This window comes from Canis lupus, chromosome 1 (assembly GCF_048164855.1).
Source record: "Canis lupus baileyi chromosome 1, mCanLup2.hap1, whole genome shotgun sequence".
Classification (NCBI taxonomy): Eukaryota; Metazoa; Chordata; class Mammalia; order Carnivora; family Canidae; genus Canis; species Canis lupus.
Window position 1 is genome coordinate 37,020,961 of NC_132838.1, and position 20,902 is coordinate 37,041,862.

The 20,902-nt window shown below is 36.0% G+C and overlaps 1 protein-coding gene across 12 annotated transcripts in view; it reads left to right on the plus strand.

Annotated features, from left to right (window-relative positions):
• UTRN (utrophin) overlaps nt 1-20,902 on the plus strand; it is a 497,949-nt gene that overhangs the window by 425,794 nt on the left and 51,253 nt on the right. For all 12 annotated transcript variants that reach the window (XM_072826596.1, XM_072826601.1, XM_072826576.1 and 9 more), the window contains 4 exons: nt 2,744-2,805; nt 4,459-4,533; nt 11,210-11,411; nt 17,280-17,365. In XM_072826596.1, the coding sequence (XP_072682697.1) occupies nt 2,744-2,805; nt 4,459-4,533; nt 11,210-11,411; nt 17,280-17,365 (425 nt within the window). The remainder of the gene's footprint in view (nt 1-2,743; nt 2,806-4,458; nt 4,534-11,209; nt 11,412-17,279; nt 17,366-20,902) is intronic.

The window sequence follows — 20,902 nt, forward strand, 5'->3', positions numbered from 1 at the left end:
AGTGGTTTAGCACTGCCTTTGGCCCAGGGCATGATCCTGGAGACCCGGGATCAAGTCCCATGTCAGGCTCCCTGCGTGGAGCCTGCTTCTCCCTCTGCCTGTGTCTCTACCTCTCTGTCTCTCTGTTTCTCATGAATAAATAAATAAAATCTTCTTTAAAAATTAATTAATTAATTAATTCAGAGAGATAAGCATTGTGGGAATACTAGTTGGCTGTCTTAACATTTGGATCTCCTGATGGATTTTTTTTTTAAATTACAGTGTATTTCCAGCAAATCCTTCTTTAATTCTTATTGATGGTAGGGAGGAAGTTGTTTTATTAACAAATCTTGGAGGTGTCTTTATTTTTTGTTTTGTTTTGTTTTTTACTTCATGCGTTAGAAGCTTTTGAGGTCAATTACTTCTCACACATGAGTGTACATACTGATCCCATGGGATTTTGTTAGATTGAAGATCCAGTTCAATAGAAGGAGTAGAGGTCTAAGATTCTGCATTTTTATCAAGCTCTGGGCCACACTGAATTGTAAGAATTTTAGGTCAGACAGCTTCAGTACTTTCTCTGTGGTTGTTGGAGCAACTTACAGAGTAAACTGGTAGAATGGTTTGGTTGGTGTTCAGGAGCAGAGTACACAGCGGAAACATTTTGCCTCTGCATTGGTGTCAAGAACCAGGTAGGAGAACTAGACAACTTTCCAGCTCTTCCTGAGATAGACCTTCACATTTTAGGCATGTTAATCTGTGTGAGATTTTAGAATTCTCAGGACATTTTACTTACCCAATTTCATACCTAAACTTTAAATATTTTTCAAAACAAATTATGGGTTTTTGGACAATTCTGTTATATATGCCTGTGTAACAGTGATGATGTCCTTTTCCTGGTGACATGTCCCACTTTTGGATATATAACATAGATTTTTAAAAATCTCTTTTATTTGATTGTATGAATATTTTAATACCATTCTCTTGTGTACTGTGCCATTTCACTTAGCTTACTAAACAGTTTTGTAAGAACTGCGCGTTATCCAAGAAGTCTTTTGAGTACTATTAAATGTTATTACTCTATTCTGACCTAGAAAAAGGACAGTAAACTATTTTTAAATATAAGGACACTGACCCATGGAAGTTAAGAGCGGTTGACCACATACACACACGCACACATACACATACACAAATGGCAGGAACCTAATTTAAGCACTATGTGGATCTGTTCTACCTTCATCTTATTCCTGAAAGACTTCAAATTCTGTGAATTAGTTTTAGAATTTTTAGAAAAAGAGAAAATTTAAAACTTAACTTCTCAAGTGCAGAATAAGTACCAGGAGAAAAACTGTTTGATGCCTGTTAAAAAGTCCTGGTTAACCAAGGAAGGCTGATTGCTGAGACAAGCATGAAGTCACATTGACAAGAGAGATTCATGCAGAAGGGGAGCGGAGAATTCAGATACACACCAAGAAGGGTGTGTTGGGAGGAAAAACAACTTTTCTTCCACTTTCTTAGGTTTAGTTTCTGGGGTTCTGTGAATTATGTTGACAAAAGACACATCAGCAAGAGAAGAGCATTTGTTTACACATACACTGATGAGTAACTCAAAGGGGTGGTTAGAATTTGGGGCATATAGACCTCACTGAGTAGGGGAAAGAAGTTGGGGAGAAAAGGCTCCTTTGTGAAGACCCAATAGGTTTCTTTAGGAAAGATAAATGGTTTTTTTAGGAGAATAAACACAAGATAAGAAAGTTTGTGATAATGTTTGTTTATGCAGGTGCAAGTGGTTTTTCTTCTTCTTCATAGCCACAAACCTCACCCAGAAAAAGGATTTATGGAAGCCTCACTTCCCAGAAGTTTCTGCTTTTAGTCAGATAAAGGAGGCTCTGAAAAGACTTCTTTCCACATCTGTTCAATCTCAGATGTCTTTAGCTTGAAATAATCTTTGTATCAGGTCTAGGGCTCTGAGTGAGCCCCTACAGGGGCAAAGGACTAATTTACACTGAGGCAGGAGAGACTCAAGGTTAACAAGGAGGGAGGCTTACTTGATTGTGAGGTGAAGATGTTATTCAGAGTTAAACTCTTCATTTCTCTGTTCTTTGGAAATTTGATTAGGACTTCTAAAGTTTAGCAACTCTTTACAGCACTTCTGCTCTCGGAGGATTTTATTCTGAATAGGGATCTATATCTGCCTAACACAAGCAGAATTATTCTGGAAACTACATTGATCTGGCTGCATCAAGCCTGAGGCCCCTGGGTCACACTTCCTATCTCGGTTCTAATTTTTAGTTGTAAATCTTTTTGAAAGAGACAAAAATTTTTTACTTATATTTTCACAATATATTTGCCCAAATAAAAATTTATTACTGTTGTTTCAAATGTTATGTAATAACTGGACATCAGGATTCAGAATGACCCAATATAGGGATCATTTTGCATGTATTTTAAAAATTTAGGGGATGCCTGGGTGGCTCAGTGGTTGAGCATCTGCCTTTGGCTCAAGTCATCATCCCAAGGTCCTGGGATTGAGTCCCGCAATGGGCTCCCCACAGGGAGCCTGCTTCTCCCTTTCCCTGTGTCTCTGCCTCTCTGTGTCTCTCATGAATAAATAAAATCTTTAAAAAAATAAAAAAATAAAATAAAATAAAACAAAATCTTTAAAAAAAAAACCTTAAGATAAATACTCTCTTTGCATATGTTCTGTGTGATATACATTAATTTGTATGCTCTTTAATTTTAATATATTACCTTTTTCCCCCAGCCATCAAACACAGACAACTTGTTGGGACCATCCTAAAATGACTGAACTCTTTCAATCTCTTGGTGAGTGCTATTTTATTTAATTAGCCTAAACAACTGATAGTTGTATATTCTTAAATGGAAACTAACCACCAGTTTTTCCTCCATGACACAGTATGTTTAAAAGCTTGTGTCACTGACATAGAAAAGCAGTAGAATTTCTGAGGGCAATGCAGGAAACTGTTTTTACCTTTCTTCTCAAGGGAACATGTGGTTTGAAATAGCACGAGGTTGATTTTAAAAACAAGCTCCTTCACATTGAGTCATCTTAAACTTCAGCTTTCCCTAAAAACAAAACAATTATGGCACAGCAACCTCCAATTCATTGCTTTAAATTTCCTGTTAGCTCACATTTTATTCAATTAATCTTACTAAATTAGCTTACCTAATTTCATTTTGTCATGAAAAGCTACAATCATTTTAATATAAAAATGTAAGAAAACACATGAGACGAGAAATCTGATCTTGTAGATTTCTAGTAGCATATGACTTTGAATTGATGATCTAGTCTGTTTCCTTTAGGTTGGTCCAGTGGTTTTGAAAGAGTTTTCTCTTTGGGTAGATAAGGCACTGTTGGAGAGGCAAGTAACACCCCAAGACTCACACCCACTCCCATTTCAACAGGGAGGGAGCACCCCTTATTAATCTCTTTAAATGTCAGGCTTCTATTGAGCTTTCATGTGGATAGTTGATGGCGACCCCAAGAATTGAATAAGTGGGAGAAAATCAATGGGTTTCTTTTGTTTGTAAAATAAGGGTACAAACTGATGATTTCTGAGTTTGCTTAAGTTCCAGTCTCTAATACAGATACTCTGTCTATAAGAAACAGAGAAAGAAATTATGATATCTTTTTTTTAATTTGATACCAAATCTTTTTAGGTACCAAAAATTTGGTACCAAACTTTGATACCAAAGTTGTTTTTTTAAACTGCAATATAATTGGCATACAAGATTATATTAGTTACAGAGGTACAATATAGTGGTTTAATATTTGAATGTATTGTGAAACTGTCCACCAGAATAAGTCTAGTCAGCATCTATCACCTCATCTCACTACAACATGTTTTATTTTTGTGATAATTTTTAAGATCTACTCTTCTAGCAACTTTCAAATATACAATACAGTATTATTAACTACACTTAACCTTTTGTTTCTAAAGATCTGAATATAGATAATGAGATAATTTTAACCATATCTATAAAAGGGCAGAAGAAGTAAACAGATCAGGATGGAAGAAATAAGACTAGCTTTATGAGTAGTGAGAGGGACAGGACAGCCTCATCGACAGAAAACTAATTGTCCTTGCGGAAGATTCCCTGGGAGGAGAGTCCCTCCCAACAGTAGAGAAGAAACAGCCCTGAGCCTACAATGTGATGGATTTATTAAGCATTCAGAAGTTAACAGGCCATGTTTCCTTTTCCTCATTTCCCTCCTTTTCCTATTGGATAACGCCCTCTTGAAAGCTGTGTAGCACTGCTTTGGAATGTATCTCACTATGGTCCTGGTGAACATTTAATTATTCTCTTAAATAAATGCTGTGGAATTTGAGAGAAGACTTCTTAATGAAAACAGACATAATACCTTTCCATCATCTGAAGTAAACAAATATATTCTTGCCACTCAGTAGAAGTTAAATAATAAACATGCTTTCAAATGTGTTCCCTTTTCCATTTCAGCTGACCTGAATAATGTACGTTTCTCTGCCTACCGTACAGCCATCAAAATCCGAAGACTACAAAAAGCACTGTGTTGTGAGTTATTCTACCAAAGTTAATCACTCTGTTCTTTGGATTGCTTTTTTTTTTTTTTTTTAAGGCAGAGATAAATGAAGAGGGTGATGTATTTGTAGAGTTAATCTCATTTTTAGTGTATCTCACTCAAGGAATTGGCTGTGTTTCTATAAATGCTGTATTATTTGTCCCATCAGCACGCATGCAGTAGTAAAACAAATGAACATATGCCATTCTCAGTTGGAGAACAAAATTAGCCAAAATACAAGAGTAACATAAAAAGCTTTTTCAAAAATTATGCTGCCACCCAATTTAAAAGGATTAAATTAGAAAATCAGAGTAGTAGATCATTGCCTTCTTAGTACTTTGTCTTCATTTGGAAGTATAGGATTCCAAACAGTTTGATTCAATGAAATAATACAATAAAGAAATACTAAAAAATAACTTTCCTGATCCAAATTTGAACTGGCACCTAGAAAATTAGATAAAAGCTCCGTTTTTATTTAAATATATCTTGAGATGTTTGGTATTATCAACATGAATTTCTCCTGCAGAACGTTTTCTCAGAGTAATGTTCTGTGATAGCCATTTTTACCAAAGAGTTATTCCTCCCCCCAATACAAATGCCCAAACAACCTAAATTTAAATAGAAATATGAATACTTGTAATAATAAAGTATAGATATAACCTATCTGAATTCTCTTTGTAGTCATAGTTTTAATGATCGAGTCTATTCAAAGAACATGTAGGTCTCATCAGATAGTTAATATGGAAACTGCCTATGTTTTTAAGGCAGGATAATCTTAATAATTCCAAGTATTCTTGCGACCTTTTGTTAACAATTATATTATGTCTAGACAGTTCATGAAGCTTTGAATATTACTCTGTGGAAAATGATATATTAAGGTTAAAAATCTTCTCTTTAAAAGTCAGTAGAAATTAGAGTTACATTATGAGCTGGTTACATGAGGAGAGGTAAGGAAAGAGAAGTGTAGAATCATTCAGAAAAAAACCCCACAGCAATGCAAAGCTTTAAAATGAGAGAAACTTAAGTTACATGTGGAAGAGAAGTCTCAAGGGCTAAAAAAAAAAAAAGAAAAATGCCTCCAGATTTATGGATGAAAGAAAAATGAGATGATTTTGATGCACATAATCCACAGAGCCCCAGATAACTGGAAGCAAATGGTGCAGAATTACCAGTTCAACACAGTAAAGCCAACACTCTGGCCAGTGATCTGTATGTTGAGCCAGAGGGGAATAGGAAGTGAATTAGGAACACACAAAAGGGATGTTCAGTGAGCTCAGTGAGTCCATGGTGACAGCAGTTTTGAAAGAGGCTCAGCTGCATGTCCAGTATCCAGCTGACAGATCTGGAAGGTCTTCTGAGGCCTGATGAGCTATAAAATGAGGACAAATGACTCAGCCCCAAATCTCCATTGACCGAAGACCACTTTTTGTCGTGATGAACTTCTGTAGCACTTCTGGCTGGATAAACATATTAACACATTTGGTGTTTTCCTCCACTGGTTCTTTTGAGTTCTCAAGAAAGAACTCCCTCCTTCGGCTCCATCCTTCAAACCTGAAAGGAACAGAAGAGGAACACCTCCTCCTTCCAAGCTCCATGACATTTAGAAATGAGGGCTAAGAGGACGCCTGGGTGGCTTCGTGGTTGAGCATCTGCCTTTGGCTCAGGTCATGATCCCAGAGTCCTGGGATTGTGTCCCACATCAGGCTCCCTGTGGGGAACCTGCTTCTCCCTCTACCTATGTCTCTGCCTCTCTCTGTGTCTCTAGTAAATAAATAAATAAATAAAATATTTTAAAAAAGAAAGAAATGCACTGTAAGAAAAGGGCTGGGTTGCATTGGGTTTTAAATATTCGAGGTGATGTGTTTGGAACCACCTGGCCTCACTTTCACCTCACCTCTGCCTCGGCCCCTCTGGCCCATCAGCCTGAGGCCTCTGGATCACTTGCTGACTCACCTGTTCATGATTAATCTGTTCCTCCTCCTTCCACCCTTTCTGTTTACTTGAAATGCCCTGACCCTTCCTCTGCAAAGGTCCATAACCCTTTATTCCTTCCAGACACTGTTAAAAATTTACTTCTTTTGGAAATGTTTACAAGCTAATCCCACCTGCCTCCAATTGTTCCAGAACTTTATGATTGCCTGTAACGACTGTTTCTCACCTAAGCGCCATATGCTTGCCTTTGTTTGATAGATAATGTCAGGAGGAGTGCCCTACCTCCACTGCGAACGGCTCAGGTCAGGGGTCGTCTCATTTTGTCTAAACCCCCACCCAGCACATGGTCTTAGTGTAGAGGGTGTGCAGTCACTGCTCTGTCGTTGTTCATTCATTTATTGGATGCCACGACTGTGCAGGAGATAAGACTGTGTAAAGAGGCTTGGTTCCCACACTTGAGAAACGTCCATTTAGAGATAGCGTGTTACACATGGACATGCTTTCAGTGGATTCCTCAGAATGGAATGGTCTTTGCCATCGCGAACAAGGCAAGCTTCCTTGAGTATGAAGCACACAAGCCAGGCTTTAAAATTCACACAGGATTTAGGCACATGGCTATTAACCAGGGGTAAGAAGAAAGGGACTTCTATACATCAGCATCAGAGGTGTGGATGGTTTTCAGGGAATGCAGTGGAGTCTGAATGGAGTAGGTTATGAGCTATCTGTCCAGGATTCAGAAATGTCCTCAAAATCAGTTTAGATCCACTTGGAAGGCCAGTACTTTTTTTCACAAAACCTTTTCTGATTCCTTTAATTTTTTGTTCCTCAGTCTCTCAAAATGTTTCATTTAATATTTGCAGTGTTTTTCATAGACTCATTTTCTGTTTTGTGGGAGTTCAGAGATAGGCCCAGATGCAGATGTTTCCTTTAGACAATACCTGAGGCAAAAGGAAGGACCGAGCGAACAGGGACAAATACATAGTTCAGGTAAAAAAAAATCACAGGGGCTAAGCTGGCAAATGGTGGGAGCAGGGAGGAGAGAGTAAGGATTTATAAGGAGGAGGGAGAACTGATGACTAAGGGGGATTTGCCAGTTGATAACTGGCAGAGGGTGAAAGGAGAATGTTAGCACACTTCAGGATTTGCAGACTCCTGGTCCATAGAAGATGGTAACACCATTACTGGATTGCAACATAATAAGTCAAGACCTTTATTTGGAACATATGAAGATGGAGGTCCCCAGAAGAGAATAGTATAGTTCTTTTTGGGAACAGAACAGCAGGAATGTGGATTGGGTGTTTAGACGGGAGATGGGGGATGAGGAAACAATCTGGAGCCATCCAGAAAGAAGGAATTACTGAAATATTGAAAGAGAGAGAGGGTATCAGTAGTACCGAGTGAAGGGACATTGATACAAGACCTTGAGCACCACCTGTATTTCTGACATGTCTGGGGAAGAGGAAGTAGGAGAGTGTTGAGAAGGAATGGTCAAACAATTCAAGAATATAAGGGTTCTAGAAGCCCAAGGTCAAGTGTTAAACTGTGTGGTTTTGCAGAACAGGAGAATGATGATCCATTTCCACTCGATCCCCTGTGCCTCATATGTGAGATTAAAGAGAAAGCCTGAAAGTCAGTTAGAAAATGATTCTGCTGTTTGTTTCATTTGCCACATGACTGAGCTGTCATATGTCTCCCCTTGAAAAGAGAAAATCATAATTTTGTGTGATTTAAATGTAGTCAGTTTTTTAAAGGAACCTAAATGTGACACATTTCAGGAAGGATGTATGCCTGGCTTAGGCACTAAGGCAAAGTGTCAAAGTAAATCACTAAAAACTGAAGAAATGATAGTCTGTGAGATATGGCAAATTACTGTCACAGCTACAAAGTATATCACAAAGGAGGCCGTTCTAGAAGAAATGCAAGGGCAAGCACGATTCAGGAAACAGTCTTTTTGGAATTTGGTCTCTTGTCTCTTTATGACATGTGTGGATACAATAGCAGTGCTGATTTGTTGGCATAATTAGTGTTGGAATTCAGAAAACTTAGAGCATTTTGGCAGTAGTTGAATATGTTTCTTTGTGACTCTGTGGAATTATAGTTCTGTAGCTACCACCATGAAGCACTTCTCCTGTGAAGGATGAGTTTGAATTTTGCTCCTGCCCTCTGGAAGTTTGTAATCTAAAATGGTGTACAGTGCCAAGAAGTGGGGTAAAAATGATATTGAAGATCCAGATGGTTCTTAGCTTTTTCTGATACTGTCTCTAACTCATGGGAAGCTTACACAAGTTATTTTCATACTTAGCTGAAATTTTACCAATGATATATTTGACACTGGATGTAAATGGATTGATCTATTATCCAGACTTGTGTTTTAATTTGTCTCTTTCTCTCTCTTTTATAAAGTCTTCCCTATTGAGTTGTTTTAGAAATAATTTTAATCTGTGTAACTTTAAAGCAGTTCTTTTCCATTACAGATCACTTGAAAAAATAGATCATTCTATGGTATTTAAGTAGCAAGAGTAGACACATTTCATAAGCATCTTTAAAAATTCAAAATGAGTGGTTATTCAGTGGTTAAAAATAGAGAAATACAAAGGAAGCCATTCATTTTATTTAACTGTCAAAATATGTTCTTATATTTTTTTGAGGGGATAGTTTTATATCAGTCAAGGAGGAAATAGTTGGTTATGTTAAAAAGTTCCCCTAAGCTTATTTCTTTTAATGTTGAAAAGTTAAGTATGGTGGGGCACCTGGGTGGCTCAATCAGTTAAGCATCTGACTCTTGATTTGGCTCAGATCGTGATCTCAGGGTGCTGGGATGGAGCCCCGTGTTAGGCTCTGCACTTAGCAGGGAGTCTGCTTGAGGATCTCTCTCTCCCTTTCCCTCTGCCCCTCCCTGTGTTCATACTTTCTCTCTCTCTCTCTCTAAAATAAAAATAAATAAATCTTCAAAAAGAGTTAAATGTGGAGATAAGGAAAACATTTTATAAAGCAGGAATTTCAGTGAACAGAACTTAAATTCATATGGGTTCTATAATTTTCCAAACCCATATCTTTAGATTTGATCATCTACTATTTCCCTGTTTTCCATTAGCTAATGAATAACTCAAAGTTAATTAAAAAGAAAGGTTATGTGAGTTTTTTTCTTTTTTGTCTAAGCTTTTCCTTCTGGCTTTTGAGGATCTCCCCTAGTGCAACACATGCCTTCCCCTTTCATGACAAGTGTCTGCCTCACTGTAACCAATGCCACCCATGTGTAAGCCACATATTGTCCATACTGCCATTGTCATTTCTGAGAGCCTCCTAGACTTCCTTGAATTCTTGTCTTTTCCTAGGCAGTTCTATTTTCCTGGAATTCTTTCCTTGCTTTATATGGTCTCTTGTATCTTCTCTTCTTTATTATGTTTTAAAGATTTTATTTATTTATTCATGAGAAACACACACGAAAGAAGCAGAGACATAGAGTGAGAAGCAGGCTCCCTGTAGTGAACCTGATGTGGGACTCGATCCCAGGACCCTGGGATCAGGACCTGAGCCAAAGGCAGACACTCAGTTACTAAGCCATCCCTCTTCTCTTCTTTAAGGCCCATTTCAAATCCCCACCTGCCCAGGGAGCCTTTTCTGGGCTTCTTCTACTCCCCTGTGGCAATAGAAATCTGTGTATTCTGGAGCACCTGGGTGGCTCAGTGGTTAAGTGTCTTGCCTCCGGCTCAAGATATCGTGATCCCAGGGTCCTAGGATCAAGTCCTGCATGTGGCTCCCCTCATGGAGCCTGCTCCTCCCTCTGCCTATGTTTTCTGCCTTTCTCTCTGTGTCTCTTATGAACAAATAAATAAAACTTTAAAAAAAATCTATGTATTTTTGTTGCAGTTTCACTCCTTTTAGTAAAGTTATCAGTGGTATGCTTAACCTCTTCTTCTGACTGGCCATCTTTGTGAGCAGGAGCCCCAGCTTGTCCTTCTGTGCCCACTCTGCTCTAGTACCAGCCAGTCCCACTATAAATGTTCTGCATGTGAAGTGTAAAAGTGGGAGCAAATATATGAAGACCCATGGATGTGGGCCTATACTGTGGACTGCTGCAAATCTCATGTAATTTAAATGGCCCCTATGCCAAAGGATCATGGGCAGCAAACCAGGTTAGGGCCAGACTGGGAAGGCATTCTAGATCAAGTTTGTTTGGCAAGCAATAGAGAACTACTTTGACAGGACCCATTTTTTTAACTGAACATTTTCAGTGAATTTTGTATACCATGATGTACATGTTGAGAAACAGAATGATTAGTTTGGCAGTGGTATAAAGAATGACTGGGAGGGGGTGAGCAGGCTGTTCTCAGGAGTTAGGAGAAGAGCCGTGTCATATTTTAGATGTTCTACTATTTGGACTAGATTTATTTATGCCTTCCTATATTTAAAAGTAGAAAGAGCCTAAAGAGAGGAAAGCCAAAAAGGGAAAGTGGAAAGAGTTGATATTCCAAAGAGAAAAAAAAAAATGGGATCAGATTGAAAAGTAACAGAGTTTAGATGCAAAAGCATGAAAATAAGAGATACAAATAAAAGAAGTGTTTAGAAATGTAAGAATGGAAATGCTATTTATTTCTTTAAAAATTGAAATTAGCTTGAAAGGATAGATTCTTAAGTTGAAGAATCAAGCTAAAGATTTAAGATTAGAAATGTTTCTGTTGCAGTGTTGTTGTGTAATGTAATGACAGTGCATATTCCTTTTTCTCACCTGATTAGTGGATCTCTTAGAGTTGAATACAACAAATGAAGTTTTCAAGCAGCACAAACTGAACCAAAATGATCAGCTTCTTAGCGTTCCAGATGTCATCAACTGTCTGACAACAACTTATGATGGTCTTGAACAAATGCATAAGGATCTGGTCAACGTTCCACTCTGTGTGGATATGTGTCTCAACTGGTTGCTCAATGTGTATGACACGTAAGTTGCATTTTTTCTTCTTAAGATATAATCATTGAATGAAATATATTGATAAGGCAAAAATGTCTCAATTTTGAAATGAGTTTTTAAAAAAGTACTTTCAAAGTACTTTTCATAGTGGAAATATTTACGTTAATTGTTGAAAAGAAGGACTTTCCAAAATTTGAGCTCTTAACCAACAACATAACAAAAAAGCATGTCCACCTATTACTTCAAGATTTTGCTTCAATTTATAAATGTTGTCAGATTTGTAGCATCACGCTGGCTAGGGGAAACCTAATATGAATAAGTCCTATTTTCTCCTCTCTTCTTTTGAAAGACAAAAATTTATATTTGTTGTTATGGGTTACAATAATTGACTGGCTCCTAATAATCCACTCTGCAATTTTTGTATGACAACTTAAGAGCAATTTGAATGGCAATTAAAGGGATTTAATTTATCTTTTGGTATTATCTTTATTTATTGCAATAGCAGTTATGTGTATGTGTGGTGTTTTAAATAATTTATGCTATAAGACACTGTAATATCTGTAATTTAATTAGATGCTCACTGTTACATAAAGAGCACTCTCAACTTGCAACGTAACTCATTCGCCATTAATTTGGCTTTTTTTAATGTGACAGTGCATTTGTGAAATAATCAATTCTAGAAAGACCTGCTGTGGGCTGACATTTCTAAAACATTAGGAATTATTCATTCTTCTGGTAGGGGGTTAAAGTATGCAAAGATGAAATAAGAAAATGAGAACTGTTGATTTTCTTTCAGAACCTAAAAGTTATTTTCTATTAATTAGCTGCATGAAAATTTATGTTTGTCATCCTTTTATTTGATTTAGAGAGAAAGAAGATAGGTGATAGTTTATACATGCACATGTATTTAGCAGTGGATTGATTCCATATAAGAAGTAAATGGTGACAATTGCTTTAGGGATGATTTAATTAAAATTGTTTATTCTTTTGATTAGAAAGTTTGTTATCTTTCAATATTCACAAATGTCACAACAAAGTTGTTTTTTTTTTCTTAAATAATTAAATAGCCACCATGTGCTAGAGGACTCTTAAGAAAGTCACTGAAGAACAGATAGGTAGCATAAATCTCAATTATAATAATGAATGTGGGATTTACTATATCCCTGTCTGGTATCTTTTAATACATTTCATTTTATCCTTTTTTTATCCTTCTAGAATAAAATATGGCTTTGGCATTAATTCACTATTTAGCTGATCTTCAATTTTTTATACCTCAAAAAGAAAAACATTTTCTATATAGTAAATTCACCAAGATAGTTGGTCAATTGAATGTGTTAACTACAAAAACTATAACTTAATTTGAGGGCCCAGGAAGAATGCTACATTCATAGATTACTTGGTTGAGAACTCCATTAAGTTCTATAAGGGCATGGTAGAGGTGGATGTTTTGAGCAATAATTTCAGGAAGAACTGGAGAAGATGTTAAACCACCCTCATCTAGTTCAAACACCCTACATTAGTTTGCTAGGGCTGCCATAACAAAGTACCACAAACTAGGCGACTTAAATAACAGGAATTTTTCTCACTAGAAGTCTAAGATCAAGGTGTCAACAGGATTGGTTTCTTCTGAGGCCTCTCTCCTCAGCTTAGAGATGGTTATCTTCTCCCTGTGTCTTCACATGGTCTGTCTTCTATGTGTGTTTGTGTCCTTATCTTATAAAAATATCTGTTGCATTGGATTGGGGCCTACCCCATGATCTCATTTTGGGTCAATTGCTTCTCTAAAGACGCTGTCTTTGAATACAATCATATTCTGAGTTACCAAATGGTTAGACCTTCAACACATGAATTCTAGGAGAATCTAACTCATAACATGTCACACACACATATGTTGTTTTCACTGGACAGCCCAAAGGGAATAGTGCCACTTAGTTGTGAAGGAAGCAGAATGTGAAATGTTGTGATTCATATTTTAGGGAATCAAATGTTGGCATATTTCCACTTTCCATCATCAAATGTGAACACATGGGAAATGCTACACTGAGGTACTGTTTCTTATTTAGACAGTTTCTTGAAATTTTCCATTTTAAAGGAAAAAAATAGCTTTTAAGATTTATTTCCCTTCCATGCCAAAGAAATATAGTGAAGACCATGCTGGATCAGAATGCTGTATGCATCCAGTCTAGTGTTCTGTCCTAGAGAGGAATATCATGCATTAACGTAAAGGGAAAAAATATAGCTAATCATATGATGGCAGTCTCAGATAGCCAGAGTTGATTACCCAAATTTCTGTAACAACCATAATTTATCTAAACAAGACTTATTCAAGTTACTAGTTTTCTTTGAGCATTAGAACATTTTGGACCCTAAGAAGTCTCTGAACCTTGGAAATAGTACTACGATCTTACCTTTCCATTCATTCAGCTTTTTTGATATTCACTATTTAACTATATATTTTTGACTGCCTTTGTGTAGTATGCTACAGCCAGAGCTGATACTTTGAGTTCTTGAAGTATATTCAAACAGCTCTTGAAATAATGAGTGATGCATACACAGGAGATCTTAGAATTCTAAAAGGAGAAGACTTTGAGGACCTTCCATCTTCCATTCTGCCCTTTTCATTTTACTCTGCTCTCTTCATTTTACTGATTAAGAAATTGACCCAGTGAAATAAGACAATTTATCCATAGCCACTTCTTGCACATTAGTGGTAGATAGGGAATTAATACTCTGGTTTCTTTAATAATCACTTGATTATTTCTTCCATATTGCCATATCTAAGAAACATAGTACTTTATAAGTTATATTAAGCTTACTATTTTTTTTCAAGTTTTAACATGTATCCAACTCCTAATACTCTGAATTTTACCAAAAAAAAAAAAAAAGTCTATTCTGTTGTGAATGATGAGAATCCAAATTTTTGATTCTGGTTGCTTTGTACCTTGGCAGCCACTCAACTTTTGGCATCTCAATTTCTCATCTGAAAAATTGAGGTAAAGATATCTACTCTGCTTACCATACATAAGATATTTGTGAAGGGCAAATGAACTAGTATATGTAGAAAGGGCTTTCTAAACTATAAAGATAAAATTTATTCCATCTATGAGTTCACAGCCTCACTCAGTCTTCATCTTCCCAGGTTAAAATGCCTTAACTTCTGATCTTCCTTCTAAATTTAATAGAAATAAAAAATGTTTAAATCATGATTTAAAGCAATAGTCTGGAACACTTGGTTTAAATATTTTTGTCCCTACAGAAAATATTAACCTCATTTACTGCAGTGTTTTTTTTTTCACTATGCCAAGATGGATATAATTTTATAATATACATATTTTTCCAGTTAAACTAATTCAGGAGTTACTTTGGAAGACAATCAGGGACCAAATATTAAATATTGGGTTATATCACTCACTAATAAATTTCTTTGCCTCCCTCTTCTTTTTCAAATCTAGATGTCTTATTTAACATCAGAGCTCTCTATCGTCTGGTTCCAGATGGTAAAACCTGGACTACTTTATCAACTGTTTAGCCTTAATACAAGTCTTTCCCGCACCTGAAAGCATCTAGTGTCTGGTGCTCCACTCCTGCTTTTGTCCCCTTGCCCATGTTTTTCCTATAATAATCTACTCTCTTCTAGGGACAGTCCAGCTATGTCATGCCTTCAGTGTTTGATTTGAGACTTATCTCCTCTACCAAATGTTATGAGACTAATAACAAGTCAGCCACAACTTTCTTATGCTTGTTTATTTCCATGCATAAAGGTTGCTCTCCTGTTTTTTGTGCATTTCCCATTGTTTTTTTGTCCCTCCTCTCTAGCTGTGTGTGACCTTATCGTGGGTAGGAATTGTGCCTTAACTTTTCTGCTGGTCCTTCTGGTACACAGAATAATGCTGGGACCACAGTAAACCTTCATAACTGCTAATGGTGTGATGATTGGATGATTGACATTTTCAGTAGCCTTCCTGATGATGCCCCTTTCTTCTATTGTCACCATAGTCTGGAGGTTATCCTCTAATACATGACATTTTTATCTTTTTTCCCTTAAGGGACTGCTTTGTCTTTCCCTGTGTCCATGTGCTAGTCTATTTACCAGCCTTTTGCTATCTTCTGTAACTCTATTGCCTGATTATCCAGAAAATAAAATTTCTTGATTCGTGAGAGAAGAAAAACAGACATGGTGTATTTTGGGGTGATAATTAGGAAACACTTAAAAATGTAAACTAGAAAAACAATTTGTAGCATGGCTCAGTTTAACTTGAAAATATTTTTATAATGGCAAGAAACTGGAATGAGTACATTAACTTAGATTTCTGCTTATAATGGCTATATGTATTTAAAAATTTAAGTATTAATTATTTCATTGGTCACTTTTGAATGTTGCACACATGCATATTAATGGTTTAATAAGTTTATTGGATGTGATTTCATATAGATTATAAAGTCTAGGCTATTAAGTGACTGTTTTGAAAATACATTTTACTGATCTCAGCATGTTTTTCTCTTTTATTTATTTTATAACTTATATGTCATGGTATATATACAGAAACTTACCTGCATATTTATAATTTGAGAATAGAAGATATCCATTAGTATTAATAGTAGGAATATCAATAAGAACAAGATTTAAACACAGTTTGACAAAAATACCACCTAAAATTAAAATGACATGACACAAATATTTATCTGTTTTTTAGATAGCATGAGTTACTAAATTTTATGTAATGATATGATTTATCAACTTTAATGATATTTATCAACTTTTAAATGATATGATTTATCAACTTTAATGATAAAGTTATGTAGATATTAGATACAGGTATGAAGTATACTGTACTTATATATTGAAAACATGTCTTGAGAAAAATTAATGTTAAAAACCTAAACTGAAAGCAGATTCTGACTATGAAATAATAAAGATAGCAAGAAAGACTTTTTTTCTAGATTGTGTGTTGCTCCTTAGCAAAGATCAGGTTATCAATTTTTGTGGTTTCTGCATTTCCCATTCTCCATCCCCAGGATCTAATACATTAGGACATTTGGTAGACAACTTAGAAATACTTTGACACATAACAGGAATAAAGACAGCTCTATGCTTTTAAAAATAAAAATTTTCTTCTAGTCAACTTATGGTCTCTCGTCGGCATAGTACAAAGCTGTTTCCTAGTGTTGATTAATTAATACATTTTGTATTTAATTATAATTTGAGTCTTCCCCAAATAGAAATTTCACACCTGTCTAAGATCACCATCTATTATAATTGAAATAGTAACCTGAGAAAACTGAATTGACAGAGACCAATGAAGACAACAGCTTTAAAGTATCTAACAAGTTATTAGCCCTCAATATAGTTAATTTTATATAGTTTTTGTACATGTAGTTTTGTACATTTTTGTAGTTCTGGTACATTCTATAGTTTCTGTACATTAATTTTCTATAATTTTTGTATATTTTGTACCTTTGTTTTTAGATACATCATATTTTTCTCGCTATATTAAGCCACATGCATATTATATATACCTTTTGCTATCTATTTTAAATTTTGCATTTATGATTATTAACAGATAGATTTTAATTCATACTATTGCCAAAAATATCTTTTCAGCTTTGTAATTATCATTTTCATTTTACTTTTATTTGTTCTTCCAAGTTCATGTATTGCATGTAAAGTGACTTCAGGCTCTATATTCTTCAGATTGGGTCAAACATGCTATTAAAACATGCCATGAAATTATGGTATGGGTTTAAAATTAATTGTTCAAAGTGAATAGAATATTTGCATCTCTAAGGTGCAATCATCTTTCAGTAATTTACCGTCAAGAAAACAGATATTCAGAAACAATTAGTGTCCTATCTACAGCTTTAAATACATCTAACGTGTTGAAATTCTTACAATTATAGGGGTCGAACTGGAAAAATAAGAGTGCAGAGTCTGAAGATTGGATTGATGTCTCTTTCCAAAGGTCTCTTAGAAGAAAAATACAGATGTATGTAAGACTTTTCCTGTACAATTGTGTTTTTAGTAATATTAATGATAATAGCAATTGATTGGAGGTTTCCTTTATATGATTTACTTGTAATAACAATTTCTATTCTTTTTACCCCTTACTAGACACATCCTGGGCTAGACAATGGGTCTCAGTGAGAAGTGATGTGGATTTGTGTGAAATGAGGCAAGGTGCCTCAATGAAGTGAAAACCAACTGCACATTATATCTCATCTAAGTCTTAGAATAATCACTTCAGAATGTAGGCATTGTGACTTTCGTGTTCCAGCTAAAAAAAATTAATTCTGAGATGGGTTAAAAATCTCATCAATGGCTGCAGAGACAATAAATTATGGGAGTAGAATGAGATCATGCAGATTTTTCTGACTCTAAAGCCCAAGAGTCTTTCTCTCTGTACTTCTACTGCTTGAAAAAAAATTAAGATGGACTAGAACTTTCCTATTATTCTTTATTATAGAACCTTGTGTACTTCTAATGCCCCCTCAGGAAAAAAAAAATGAGATGGACTAGAACTATTACAGGCTTTGGCAAAGAATTATATTTTATAACATGAGAAAATAATAAATTTTGTTTGTCCTTATTCACCAAATAAATCAGTGGTATCCTTTTAGCTTTCAGTTAACAAAGGGCAGGCATCCTGACATTTTGAAAGGGATAGGCTCAGGAGCCAAGGAGACGTGCCTTCAAATCTCAGCTTTGCCACTTAGTGGCTGAGTGACTTTAGGGATTACAGGATCCCACTAAAGACCACCAGCTAAAAGGCAATATTACTCACATTTCACATTTCAGCCTCCAGAATGGATTTCCTTCAACTGAAGAATGAAGCCAATAGTTCTTGCTTTGAAAGCAATTAGAGATAATATGTGAAAAGTACCTATAAATCACAGCTGTTGAATAAATGGTAGCAGTTGCTGCTGTGCCTCTAAACTCTTTTAACTACTGTAAAGTTTTTCTGATTTAATTTGTTCATAAAGTCTGGGTAACTTGGTCCTATCATGCGTATCACCAGATGATTCTTTTTTTTAAAAAAAAGATTTTATTTATTCATGAGAGAGAGAGAGAGAGAGAGAGAGAGAGGCAGAGACATGGGCAGAGGGAGAAGCAGGCTCCATGCCAGGAGCCCGATGTGGGACTCCATCCCGGGACACCAGGATCACACCCTGGGCTGAAGGCAGACGCCCAACCTCTGAGCCACTCAGGCATCCCTCACCAGATGATTCTTCACAAAATATATTCATAACATTTTGGGGAGAGTGGTAGGGATATTTCATGAATGTGGAGAGACGAAAAACAAGAGGATATTTGTTTTTTTTTTTTTTTAATTTATTTTTTATTGGTGTTCAGTTTACTAACATACAGAATAACCCCCAGTGCCCGTCACCCATTCACTCCCACCCCCCGCCCTCCTCCCCTTCTACCACCCCTAGTTCGTTTCCCAGAGTTAGCAGTCTTTACGTTCTGTCTCCCTTTCTGATATTTCCCACACATTTCTTCTCCCTTCCCTTATATTCCCTTTCACTATTATTTATATTCCCCAAATGAATGAGAACATATAATGTTTGTCCTTCTCCGACTGACTTACTTCACTCAGCATAATACCCTCCAGTTCCATCCACGTTGAAGCAAATGGTGGGTATTTGTCATTTCTAATAGCTGAGTAATATTCCATTGTATACATAAACCACATCTTCTTTATCCACTCATCTTTCGTTGGACACTGAGGCTCCTTCCACAGTTTGGCTATCGTGGCCATTGCTGCTATAAACATCGGGGTGCAGGTGTCCCGGCGTTTCACTGCATCTGTATCTTTGGGGTAAATCCCCAACAGTGCAATTGCTGGGTCGTAGGGCAGGTCTATTTTTAACTCTTTGAGGAACCTCCACACAGTTTTCCAGAGTGGCTGCACCAGTTCACATTCCCACCAACAGTGTAAGAGGGTTCCCTTTTCTCCGCATCCCCTCCAACATTTGTTGTTTCCTGCCTTGTTAATTTGCCACAAGAGGATATTTGATCCCAGGTCCTATAAACTTAGTTAAGTTTAGCGTCTTCTGTGAACAGACATAAGTTTTTAAAAACTTATTTTCTGGGATGTCTGTGAGGTAATTTGTGAATTTTAAGTCTAGATCATGATGGCTTGTTTTTCTTAAACAGTTTGACAAGAATGTCAGTGATAAGAGATGTGGGATTTGTATGAAACAAAAAGCTGATAGTAAGATCAGGTGAGGTGCCTTGATGGGAGTCAGAACCTAGTAGAAGCTTTGCAGAAGGCTTTTATTTGGTTGGTTTTTATCCAAAATTTAAATCCTCTACAACATCGTAATTGTCAAAAGATAATCATTTTCAAAGCTAAAAAGATTATTTTTTGTAATGAGTGGGAAAGAAAAATGTTAATAAAAACATCACTGTAGCACTATTTTAAAAAGGACTTTTTATCATTTATAGTTTGGGGTTTTCATGTGCTTCTGAAAGAATGTAGGTTCCTTAAAGGTAACAGTTACATCATGATGCTCATCTTACTCTGAAACAAATACAAATTCACTCTCAAAGTATACCATAAATATTAAAATATAAGAATGTTCTGTTTTCCTAGATCAATGATTTCTCCTCCCTTCCTTTTCAAGTTGGCTATCAAAATGCAAGCTAAGACCAAAAGAAAGAGTTATAACACGGTGACTGTAGTTATAGGGCAAAACCAAATATAATATATAAAGATTTCTTTTATCTGTATACATACCTTCAAACATATGTCTGAAAGGTATAATTTTCAAATGAGGAGCATATTTCAGCATACCTGTATTCACGCACTCGTAATACAATGGACATACTTTCTACAAATACCAGCAAATTCAACAATAAATTTTCAGATTATGGCAAAGAAAGCAGAAGCCCTGCAATGAGAATTTCTGATATTTATCTTAATCCATGAAGTATGCCATTTTAGTACTTAATTAAATAAGACATCCTTTGGGTTAAAATCTTTAAACTTTCCTGCAAGTATTGAGACTCCGGAAATGTTCTGGAGTTTTGTTTTGTTTTTTATTTTGAGGTCCTTAGCAACTCTGATTTTAGTTTTGATTTCCCCAGTGATATCAGAACACTTCATTATTATTTCCATTGTTAGATTAATATTGAAGACAATTTGCTCTCCAAACTCAATGGCATAGGTGCTATTCTGGTTCAATTGGTATCCATCTGCACAGTGATTTTGCAATGGCTAATGTCAATGTCTTGACCCTGGTGACACCTCCTTCTCTCTTAGCACCTTCTTGAGAATATCCCTTAGTTACATTCTACCAACTGCTGGACATTCTTGCTTATAGCTGAGTGGCTTTCTTGCCTCATCAAAAAATGCATTTACAAGAATGCATTTTGCATCTCTTCTGTGTTGATTTGTTGGAACTTGATTTTTAGATTGTGACCTGTTCCTACATCCTAATACTCCTCTTTGTTTCTGACTATAATATGAAAATAAGAACTTTTATCAGAATTCAGAAGTATGTCAAAATGTTAAAGAATC